The sequence below is a fragment of the Ammodytes marinus genome (assembly GCF_949987685.1).
Source record: "Ammodytes marinus genome assembly, chromosome: 17".
Taxonomy (NCBI): Eukaryota; Metazoa; Chordata; class Actinopteri; order Uranoscopiformes; family Ammodytidae; genus Ammodytes; species Ammodytes marinus.
In genome coordinates this window covers 16,665,457-16,678,142 of record NC_137221.1, presented here as the reverse complement: position 1 = coordinate 16,678,142, position 12,686 = coordinate 16,665,457, and the positions used below count along the sequence as shown (strand labels likewise).

At 41.5% G+C, this 12,686-nt stretch overlaps 1 protein-coding gene across 1 annotated transcript in view; it reads left to right on the top strand.

The window, feature by feature from the left end:
• The window catches only part of adgrb2 (adhesion G protein-coupled receptor B2), a gene marked incomplete at both ends in the record, with an annotated part of 141,111 nt that overhangs the window by 98,101 nt on the left and 30,324 nt on the right, over window positions 1-12,686 (top strand). The window contains 4 exon segments of the mRNA XM_080045755.1: window positions 2,942-3,011; window positions 4,856-4,922; window positions 9,189-9,274; window positions 11,276-11,374. Of these exon segments, the coding sequence (XP_079901881.1) occupies window positions 2,942-3,011; window positions 4,856-4,922; window positions 9,189-9,274; window positions 11,276-11,374 (322 nt within the window).

Here is a 12,686-nt window from a genome sequence, read left to right as displayed (position 1 = left end):
TTTACACCGGGAAGCTTTACGGCAACTTCCATCTTTGTGACATATTTTTTTCCAGGCTGATGATCTAGCTTACTGTTAGAAACAGACAAAAACATCAGACAAGAGAGAACACATCACTCCACTCTTAGCTGCACTGCACTGTATCCCTCTATCCTCCAGAGTTGATTTTAAAGTCCTTCTACTCTCATATATACAAAGCTCTAAACTGCTTAGGACCGGCCTATACAGATCCCCTGTCGTCTTATGCTCCTTCACAAGCTTTTGCATCAAAATAAAAACTACCAAAAAGAGGGACAAACATGGAGATTTTTTTCAGCTATGCTCAGCCTTCCCAAAGATGTAAGAGATGGCATCTACACATATCTCCCTATTCTTTTTAGCCTAGCCATTTTCTAGCAGCACATCGTTAAATGTGCGCGCTGCAGGTGGAGTCCCACATTCTGTTTTTAAACAACCTTTATCCCTTTAAAGGACTCTTTTTATTAACCGATTTTCATGACCTTTCATGCCAGCAAATGAGCTTTCCAATGAGTTGATATTTCAAATGGCTAACTCTCTCTGCCACGGCAAGCAATTTAACGCCTCCTGTTTACTTTTGTAATTTCTCTGTCATTTTGAGACTATAGTGCTCTTCCCATAGTCTGTGACGTTACTTTTCCTTCACTACTGGTTAGCTGGTCGCGTTAGCTAACATTGCTAGGAGGAGAGCATTATGGTCCTGAAATGCAACATAGTAGACCATAGCCTAAGATGATTACGAGTTTAAGTCTTGTTGGTTTGCAAAAAAGGTTTTTCGACAACTATTTTTAGCATAGTGTTTGCCGAATTAGAAACTGCATCACTGTAGCTACACTCCTGCTCCATGCAAAATGCATAGGAGCATTCTGAGTGCACAGCAACCTCCATTAGCATCAACATCGACTGCTTAGTACTTGGTATGTTGCTGATGTGATTTCCAAGAGATTACATGTCCGTCAATAATTTAAGACAGCACACAATCTGTCAATGTCCTTTCATTTCTGGAGTTACTGCATTGTAAATGAGACTGTTCGGGATCACGGTGGCATTCACTTTAACTCCTTGCTGCTGATGTAAGATTCTGCTGTTGCTGTTGTTGCTCGTAATAAGATTGCAAAAAAAATGTCCTTGTGCGGCAGAGGATTTTCAGCATAGCAAATGAAACCCCTTTCATGAATTGGATGCTGATTGAAGTGCTGTTGTGGGACATGAATTGATGATGGACTGCGGCAAGACAGGCTTTTTTTGTTATTGTTTTTCTCTTTTTTTTATGAAAATGTAATGATGATTATTATGTTTCCGGGGTGGAAATTGTTGGCTTGCATTGTGCTTAATAACCTCAATTTGCTCCATTCTCATTCGTATATCCCTTTAGTCTTTTCTCATCTGTATACTATAATTTCCTGCGCCCAAGGACTGGAAAGACATTCATAATATATTCTAATACTTATCTTACCTTTCATTACCTGACGTATTCTTTCCAATGGTCAACAAAAGGGTATCACAGTTCATTCAGAGTGAAGGTAATCTCTGCTGCACATTTCATCTGTTCCATTCACCCTTCATGTCTCCCTATTGTAATGTCCGCCCAGTGTACTACCGCCTGTATGCAACAGGCTCCAGAGATGTTGGAGGGATAATCAAAACCTATGTTAACAGCTGCATAACACTGGCGAGATGCTTGAAGATAGCCTCAGAAAACTACAACCGCAGGCACCATCACCGCACAAACACACACACACATATACACACACACACCCCTGTCTGTTCAATTCACTTGATATTGATCCGAGCAGTCTAATCTGCCAAGTCACTGATGCCCTTACCTGATACAGAGAAGAGAGAACATATAGATTGTTGTACATTCATAGATAGAGAGAGGGATACTGATTGATACAGCATGTGTGCGTATGTGTGTGTGTGTGTGTGTGCGTGTGCGTGTGCGTGCATGGGTGTGTGGGTGTGCTGGGTATGCAGCGGCAGCTATAGGACGATTCGATACACTTCCAAATGCACATAAAATGCAGGGCACAGTCCCCCCCTCGCGTCCACTTCGCTATTTTCCCCCCAAATTACGTGATTGAAATCTGTTGCCATGGAAACAGAGAGATTTGGGGCGTGTCAGCGGAGAGGGTGTATATGTGCTTGGAATATAGGTGTGTGTTTAGCGTATAGTTTATGGTTAAATCCTGGATTGATGCTGTTGTTGTCTAATTGAAATGATGTGCATGCTGGTTAGCGGACCGGCCTGGCTCCCCACCATCTTATTTGTTAATGTTAATGTGACTTTTTCTAATTGCTTTTCATTTGCAGCCATAATCACAGCTTTGTTAATTACATGAATATTTCAGAGCCAAGCTCATTACGGGCCCAGCATATTTCCTGCTTTTCCTGGCACGCGCTCTGTGACACTCAGTCTCACTCTCTTTCCTTCTCATTTACACACACACACACACACGCACACACACACTCGCACAACCGTACCCGCAAGTGGACACACGCAAATTGCCTCGATTTAGCTTATTAATGCATGACTTATTGACCACTCCTAGCTATATTTTTATAAATTCCCTTTCAGTAGCACATCCTCTCACACTCAAAGTGGTACTCTCACACACCCACGCACAGTCATGCCGCATGGGAGGCTCACATATGGCAGTGTTTAATGTATACAAAATGTCAACGCAATCGGGAAATGCTGAATGGGAGCTTCCTTCCGCCGCAATGAAATGTGATTTAAGCGTGGTTTTCACGGCACGGCTGCTTGGCATTTGAACAGGAAGAGCCGTAGAGTCAAAGAGTTGTCCGCGCTGGAGGATCTCATTAGTCTGACGTGCTTCATCGCTCCCATCAAGGCATTCTTTTATCCTTTGTCTCTGTTTGATCTCTCTCTCTTTCTCTCTTTCTCTCCATTTGTCTGCAGGTCTTCCAGCCCTAGTTGTAGCCGTGTCGGTGGGCTTCACTAGAGCCAGAGGTTACGGCACAGCCAGCTAGTGAGTACTGCTTCCCCAGACCTCACACCAATTGACTAATTTTTTGGATTTTGTTACTTAAAGGTGCATTATGCAGTTTCAAGGGAGGGGCATTTGTTTACATTTGCAAGTTAGCAAAACTACACATCATATTTACTTCACATGTTATTCTTAGTCATAAATCATTTCATCATCATGAACCAAAATAAAATTATTTTGATGCACCTCGAACCAAATGTGACAGTAACTTTTCAGGTAGCTTTCTCACTTCGAACAGTATTCCAGGGATCCAGTTTTCCTGTGAGGAAAGTTTGTTTATTCAGTTATGAGAATATAAGCTACAAGCTAACTTTTTCTTTTGACAAACTTGTATTTTCATACAGCTTTATTTTATAACTAAACGGAACAAGAATACATAAACTCTCAATGTATTTATCATTATTTTTGTCGGTTTTTCTCCATCCGTCTCTTTCCTCACGTATTCCTCTTTGTATCCTATGTCCATCGGGGTCTGAAGTATGTCCCAGTATGCACTTTGTTAATCGCAGAACTAGTCTTAGTTGCTTGTTGAACGGGCACAAGACAATGTTGTTAATGCCAGTCGTAAGAGGGGTTGTCATATTATATTTGGAAACACATGAAGGCCCCTAAGAACTAGTTTAAAATCTGATGTTTCTCTACGTAACTTTGAAAAATACATGACGAAATAACCAACAGTCCAAGTTAAAGTTGAAAAAAAAAAACATTGTTAAGGACTTTTGTTTAGTGTTTGAGAGATCAAAGTCACCAGATAATCTGCTAACTCAGAACTGTTTGGGAAAACACTCGCAACAGAAGCAACTGCCCCAGGATTGTCTACACAATTGTGCTATATAAATAAACTTGCCTTGCCTTGCCTTGCCTTACACATTCTCATTCAAATCAGACAGTAGTATTGGTGCACAGTGAAACTGAGCCACTTTTAATATCAGTAAAAAAAAAAAAAGCAAGGACAAAAGCACAAGTCACAAACACCATAACTCTTCTTCACTTTGACCGGAAATGTTTTGTTAATGTGGGACTCCATCACTCAAGCTGATTGAAAACAAGTTGTCAGGATATAATATATCTCATTGAGGTGACAGCATTATCCACCTGACCTATTAGGTATTTTGGAAATATTTTTTGCCCCAAATGTCTGATGGACACTAGTCAAGTGTGTGAAATCAAGTGGTATGCATGCAGATGTATAGTGAAAAGTAATTCATTTAAGTAAAAAGCACTATTGACAGCTAACTGCTGGGCCCTGTTACACAGTCAGTGGTGTAATTGATTCAATGAAAAAACACACGTCTTAAAAGATGTTTACAAATGTATTCCCCCTTTGCTCAACATCCCATTAATGCCATGTCTGTTTATTAGCTTTTGGGCCGTGTGTGTTTTTCATCTTCCTCTTTATTGAGCTGCAATTAAGACAACAGAGTGGTGTCTGGTGACATCACTGGAGGACACGTTTAAACTCATTAAGTCTCAATAGCTTTCACTACAAATTCAATTTTGCGAGACCAGTTACAGTTTGCGGATATGTTTTTAGGTAATGTACAGAACAAATGTGCACAACACTGGGGGGCACTATTTACGGAAACAGTTACTTACTTACTCACCCATACAAACGACTGCTATTCTTCACTAAGGAAATTCAATTAAATACGATCCTTAATTGGTTGTGTACTTTGTTGTGGCGGTAAGTTTTTTTTTTTGCACTTTGCAGCAAGTGAAATGTGAGAGCCGGTCGTGGTGATAGTGTGATATTTGATATGGGTGTGCTGAGATTGTTCTATGTTTTGTGATTTCTAAAACGTCTCTTGTTTTATTTTTTCCTCTAGTTGCTGGTTATCACTGGAGGGGGGTCTGCTTTATGCCTTCGTTGGGCCCGCTGCTGTCATTGTATTGGTGAGTTTGCCCGACTCTCTTTTCGAAATTCCCTAACTTTCTGTCCAACCAGCCCCCGTCTCTTAACTGGTCACACTTACAGAATTCTACCACTATTTTGCCAAGTTAGCCACCAAACTCAAGTGTTTTTTTTTCTTTTTTACCTTTAGGGCCTAAATGCTGGCCTAGCAGCCAAATATGTATACTTTCAAAGTATGAGTCACTGCGCCCAATGTATTTCATCGGTTTTCTAACTTCTCTTCAGAAGTAAATATGTGACTAGCAGTGGGTGCTATTATCATAATAATGTCTCCTTTCTATTTTAGCTTTTGCCAACTGCTATAAAACAGACTTTTAATATGTATTCATAAATAAATACAGCGGTACTACTTTGCAGCACAATTGGGTGCATTGATTGCATCTCAGTGGTGTTTTAATCATCTGTTGTTGTGTTCTGCTGTATGCAGGCTGCTTCTAGCTTTAGCTAATTTGTCCTTAAATGAATCCCGGGGTGGATAAGCTTAATGTTTCTGTATGGGGCACTACATTCTAGTTTGGTAATTGCTGCCACTGCTGTTGTTGTGGTGTTTGTGTGTCTGCACATTCACTCTGATTTATTTTTTGGTACTTGTTGCTTGCCCACTTAACGCTGTACAAGCCCCGCACTTCAGAAAGGAGACATGAATGAGACAGCGTCACAGGTGTGCCCAGTGATATGCATGTGTTTGAAGTATGTTCCTGACAGGAGAGTGGCAGTTTGACAGTGTATTCAAGCTGGACAGGCAAGGGAACACTGCTGAATATTCATCATTATGATAATGTCTTTTAGCTTCCCTTCCTACTATTATTTAAATGACACACATAGTAAGAAAAACAGTCAGTTTGGTGTGTTGTGCATAAACATTTCCAATAGTAGAACTGAGACATTGACTGTATAGAATATGAAATAGTAGGCATTTGGGTCCTCTATGTATGAGAGCCTCACCCTATGAGTAATCCTCATACGATTCAGTGTTTCAGTGTCTGTTTCTTTGTACTGTTTCCAACTTTCAAACCCCTTTCTGCCTTCCACAATGTCGATGTACTATACACACTCCACACACCCCAGCTGCTATGTAATGGTCCCCGGCCCCCCGGTGTTGTTGCCGGGGCCCCGGTCTGACAAACAGCTGTAATGAGGAGTGGGACATCGGGCAGAGAGAAACACAGACCTTCCCATAGGACTCTTCTCTAATTAATGAACCTGGCCTTGGGCAAATAGCAGAGTGGGACCATGCTGACTCACAGTGAGAACCGCGGCCAGACATGACTGGCATGACAATAGCGATCTTGCAAAAAAAATAAAAATCTGGCACATCATAGCGAGTTGTCAGCAGCAGCAACACACACACATACACACACACATGCAAGTTACCAAAGCTCCGTACACAGTGATCACATTAAAGTCCAACTTTACCCACACAAATACTCAACAACCATATATTACATTTATTTTTTTCATTTCTGTAGCTGGTCTTGGTGACTTTTGAAGAAATGAATCCACGCAGACATTTAATTTAGGATCTTGATAGGAATATGCATTTTCTATACACGTTGTTTGCATTGTGTAGGTACGTACTAGATTGTGAATATCAGTTGTTGCTAATACACCTCACAGCTGACAGCCCAAAGAGCCCGGGTAGATGATAACCTAAAGAGAAGCTCCACAGGGAAACCCATAGCCTGGCACCGCCCGCCTACCTACTTCCGCTTTTCTGCTTTTCATTTCCCTTGAGTAGTCAGTCTGGGGCCGCGGTATATTCACGGGTTTTCTCCCTGGCAGATTTGTACCTGTCCAATCAGCGAACAGAAGGAGTGGCTGAGAACAATGACGTGCGCCAGTTTCAGTTATAGTCAGAAGCTGGCGCATGACACGTCATGAGTCATGACCAAACGTTATGTGATCCAGAGTGGCACTGGGCAGATTCAATAGTTTTAAACTTAAACAGACACCCGCCTTCAAGTGAGTTTATGTTTGTTAATTGAGCAATTCCAGACCTTTTGTACAAATGAAATTATGTACGATGGTCTGGTAGGACCAGGCTAGGAAACCCATAGAGGTTGGAAGAAAGCATACGGATGGATACAGTAAATCAGGATTAGAAAGAGCATGTCGTCAGCATCGGAAAAAAAATCTCCCATATGGGCAGGATTTCAGAGCGGTCTACATGTGGCAAGCTTTGGCCCGGATCTTTGTGCTCGTGTTTGAAAATATCACTAGGTCAGTATGGCCAGATGTTTGTCAGGCTTATGGGCTCCCCATTAGTAAGAGATGTTGGGATGACAGGCAATCTTTTTTCTTTTTAAGTCGACACTAAAACGAAAGAAAAAAAAGTGATAATAATTACTCTAGACTGACTCAGAGACACTTATGTAAAAGTAGTTGACCATCTATAGGTAAATGGTTATGCAAGGCACTGCTGTTAAGGTTAGCTCTTAAAGCATCTGAGCAACATTGAGGATTCTGCTGGAATAGCTAATCCCCCTAGCCTTAACAGGCAAAGTGTGCGGTTATAAGGTCTGTGAAATGCAACTACATGAATATGATCGGACATTACTTGCCATTCAGATGTGAATGATTGAATCATTATTAAGCCTATGCAAACAGCAGATGCTTTCAGCCAACTTAAGCGCAAAAGGGCGCTGCCTGAACGAACTCTACGCTTAGTGTATGAGTCTGTATAAAGTGCAATGTTTAAAGCAGGGTTTACAACAATGTATGCAACTAAATACACCTCTTCCAGGACTGTAAGACTGCCATTTCCATGCACCTTTCAGTATTTTTGAGAGGTTCTATAGTTTTGTTTGTATTGTCAAACACAGACTGATTGAAAATGTGTGGCAGGGACACACAGAAGTGTGAAGAACCCCGAAAAGGTCATGATTAAGAAGACTGTTAGCAATGTAAAACTGGATGGGAAAAGGTGTTAATAAGAAAAACAATACCTTTGACTTGTACACCTCAGAGATTCACCCAATGCAATTTGGTAAGAATCTAAACATAAATGTAGCTTTTTTTATATATCACTTTCTCAGAGATAGTTTTATAAAGTTGGTGCATTGTCTATTTCATGCTCTGCAACACTGCACTCAGTACTGTCTGCCACTACTACTCACTAGTCAGATGGTGTCCCCATCAAGGCACCACTGTCTCTCCCCACCCTCCCCCCCAGGCGTACAACCTTGCTGTGATCTTTCATCCAACCTTCTCCCTTGAGCCTCATATCTGCCAAATTGTCAAAACCTCCTTTTATCACAGAGATCAGACCTATCAGACTAATATACCTTAAAGGTACACTATGCAGTTTTCAAAGCAGGGTTGGTGTTGTTGTTGTTTTTCTAAATTTGCAGAGCCTGCAATTCATTTCCAAAACAGATTTACTCTATTCTTAGTATTGAAACATTATATCATCATTATACTTCAAAACCAAATATTTTTTAGGCACCAGAAACCAAACGTATAAGACTATATAATATGTTTCTAAATAAAACTGTGGCCTGCTGCTGCTGTGAACAACAACAGGGAAACAGTGACAGTGTTCCACGGATCCAATTTCCCGGCGAGGAAAGTTTGTTTATTCAGTTATGAGAATACAAAATACATTAGAAAAGGTTCACTTCTCTGACACACCAAAAGTTATATAGTGCGCCTTCTTGCTTCCGACCTCCCACCAGATTAACTACAAATCCTGGTCCACCAAAGCTCTCCACCATATGTCCCCCTCCCCTCACTGTCCTCTTACTGACCCCTACCAATGCCCTCAGATCTGCCTAAGACAGTATCTTCTCCATCCACAAATCCAACTTCCGCAGTATTGGGGACATAGCCATCTCCAGGGAAGTTTACAGGCTGTGGGACTTCTTTATCCCAGATATCGGTGGCTCTAGGTCCCCCCCAAACGGTTTATTTCACGCCTCAATACACATCTCTTGTTCTCTGTCTATTGCTAGTGTGTGCTGGCATTATAAAATATACACAATATTGGTGTAAGATGTGATGGAGGTTAGTTAAAACTTGCTTTTACATAGTTATGATCAGTAAGCCTGAGAGCCCTGGCAAAAGAAAAGCGCTGTCACTTTCATTCCCAAGTCTGTGGGACAATTAAAAAAGTGTCTTCATTCAATCAACTGAAACAAAGAGAAAAAAAAATAAGTTGGAAAACCTGTTATGGAATGCAAGAATGGAATCCCTTTCGGCAACCCGTCCATTAAAGAAAAACCTGATCAACATTCTCTCGTCTCTTCCAGGTGAATATGCTCATTGGAATTGTGGTGTTCAACAAGCTCATGTCTCGAGACGGCATCTCAGACAAGTCTAAAAAGCAGCGAGCGGGGTAAGTTGACTTTCCTAAACCTTGTGCACAAACACACATACACAAATACAAACACACACACACACACACACACTACATTGACAGACACACACCACTTACTCATCCATCCACACAATTCTTGTCGGGATGCTGACGTCAAATGTGCTGCATTAGTTCATTTTACCCTCCGTCGGGCACACACTCAGGAAGACAACATTTTCATGGCGACTGATTCCGACTGCTTTCAAGGGTCCCTGAACACACGCCTTCCCTTGAACATAACCAAAAAATGCTTTACCATTTTTCTTTGGCAACAAAATGTCAAGACATCATCTGCTGTGTTCTGTTGCTCTGCGAAATCTAAGGGCATTTCCACTATCGCTCCCACATATTTTACTGCTTCTATCTAGCTAGTGCCTTTTTCGTTCGACGTGATGTAAATGATTGTGATAGATAAGGATATGTAAATTGATGGGTATCTTTAATGCGTAGGGTAAACACCAGGATTATGATAATTAAACCTGATATACACTTATAATCCCATGATCATCGCACGTGATACTAATATGCATACGTGTCAGACGTGCATGCATATGCATCCACCAACAACATTACTTCTGTTAAAGCAGTTGGCGATTGTTTATCATCTCCACTAATCCAATGAGGGGAGATTTCCTCAGTCCCCTCGCAGCCAAATCCATGTTTTCATTTCCATACCTATTGATTCCATTGTTTGCTCTGTCTTTCTTTTCTCTCTCGCTGTGCACATCCTCCCATGTCTGACTCTTGCACCAATTGAAATTGATAATTTGTGTAGCGCTGCAAAGGGTTAACAGTACAGATTGGCTCTCCGGGGGGTTGATTAGCTTTTGTTACCCAGCGATGCAGCTTAGATTAAAGCAGCCGATGTGGACAAACAAGAGCTCACGCACACACACACACCGACACACACACAAAAACAGGTGTTCCGTCCTACGTAATAGGTGAAGTCTTAGGCGTTATCCAACCTTTACGCACATTTCCACCTCAGATTCTCAGAAGTGCGCGCTTAGAAGCACACACACACAACAGCACACACACAATCAAACGATCCCGCGCACACACACACACACACACACACACACACACACACACACACACAGTAGTCGGTGGTGTTGCTAACAGGACAGGCCGTCATTAGCGTAATGTATTTCCTTATGAAGCCGTGGGGATGCGGCCGGGACTAAGGCAATGAGCTGTGATGGGACGTTAATGTAGCATAGCCTGTGCATGGTCCCATCATTCTCCACACTGGCGAAATAAATATATATATATATGAATATACATACACATTAAACACAAATACTGTTTTTCTCTCCATCTGAGTAGTCAACTGTAAATTAACAGCCTAAAGGAGTATTTTTTTTATTCCTTACACACCCTATCAAGCTTCACTGTGCACAGTCACATGTACACACATAAATAACACACACACAAACACCTGCACATGCCGGTATAGTGAAATAAGGTCGCCGTTGTATTTCCTGTCTGTGTCACCATAATCTGTTAATCCACTTGACTCTGCCGTAACATTGCAATGTCCGTCTCTTCACGTTTCCCCTCTATACTTGCTCTGAATCAATCTGACTGTGATTCATTACTGCTACTTTTTTCAAGATCTGCTTTTAATTTGCCTTTCTTTCTTTCTTTCTTTTCTCCCTCCCCCTCCCCCCTTTTTTCTTTTTCCACACCCTCTCTTTGTTGTGTCTACTTTTTCTCACTTTTATTTAATCTTTATTTAATTTGTTTTATCTTTGGTTCTTTTGCAACTGTGACACCTGCACATTCACCTGTTGCCATCACTGGAACACGTCGCACATTCCCCTTACCCCACTACCTCTTCTCCTCACTTACATGGTTGTCTGTATATCTGTGTGTGTCCGTCTGTGTGTGTGTGTGTGTGTGTGTGTGTCCGTCCGTCTGTGTGTGTGTGTGTGTGTGTGTGTGTGTGTGTGTTTGTTTGTGTGCGCACATGTCCTAAAGTGTCCCAGCGGAGGGGCGTAGCCGAATGCTCCTGAAATGCTCCAAGTGTGGCGTGATCTCGAGCACCGCTCTGTCCAGCTCAACTGCCAGCAGCGCCATGTTAGTCCATCTTCATCTCTCCAACTCTCTCTCTCTCTGTCTCTCTCACTCTCCTGCCACCTCTCTCAGTCTATATCTCTCTCTGTCTCTCTTACTCTCCTGCCAGTGCCACCTCTCTCTGTATATCTCTCTCTCTCTCTCTGTCTCTCCTCCATCCTTTTAATCTCTGGCTGTCGGTAATGATGCAGGATGACATTAAGACTTGTCTAGATATAGAAAAACAAACCAAAGAAATGCAAAAGCCAGCCGCCTCTATGTAATGAGAACATGTTTTTGATCCAGAGTGGATTTTCCTCACGACCCATGTGTCAAACAGTGTTTGTGAATCATTGCAGAAGCCTAACACATCAGATCAGACCAGCGTCTGTAATACATAACTGTATTTGTCATCTCGGTTCCACCAACTTAAACTAGTGGTAGCAGTGAATGCAAAAGTGTAAAAGACATCTAACATGCCAACAATATGGCGTTTATAGTACTGGAGCAGGAGGTACTGAAATCCAACTGCTTCGAGCATATTTCTGTTGTTGACTTTTCGCTATAAAGTCCTCAAAGAAATCAATGAAGGAATTCATTTTTAGAGAGCCGGTGAGAAATGCCTCTATAATGTGTTGTGTGGCTCTGTAGGGAGTTTTTGTTAAGGCTGAGAATAGTATTACGAGGACATTGTATTTTCAGTCGACTTGGGCCAGGAGACTACCAATTCAGTCAGTTGCATTATGGGAAATGCAACTCATTCCGTTGTGTTTGGAACTTTTAAGTCAGAATATCAACGCCTCATTTTTTCAACATGTGCTCTTCTAGACTTATTCAGCTATGTAAGAAACGGATTGCAGAAGCAGACGTAATGTAGGACAATGTATGACAGTAGTGGTAAATATTTCAGTGCACAATCTTCACACCAGACCACATCCATTTATTTAACCAATGACACATCAAATACACAACAAGCTGCTGAAATGAGCCACGGCCATTGAAACATTTAGACAGCGATGGTGCGAGATGACAATTTGTTTTCTTTGTTAGGACTGGCTCATTGCTGTCTTACTAAGAGGTTTTTTCCTGAGCTGCCATTTAATTAATGAAATACCCTATTTAACTATGTCTATGATTAGAGGGTATAGTGAGATGAGATTGCCTATTTGCAGTAACAACTTTGTATCCCCTTTTTTTCTGTGTTGTTACTGGCAACAGCACACCAGACAATGACTGTCTTTCTTTTCACTCAGCTTCACCTTGAATGTTGCTAGTATTACCCACTAACTCATTCTCTGTAGAATTATTGCACAGTGAGCCTGCTCTATTTATACTT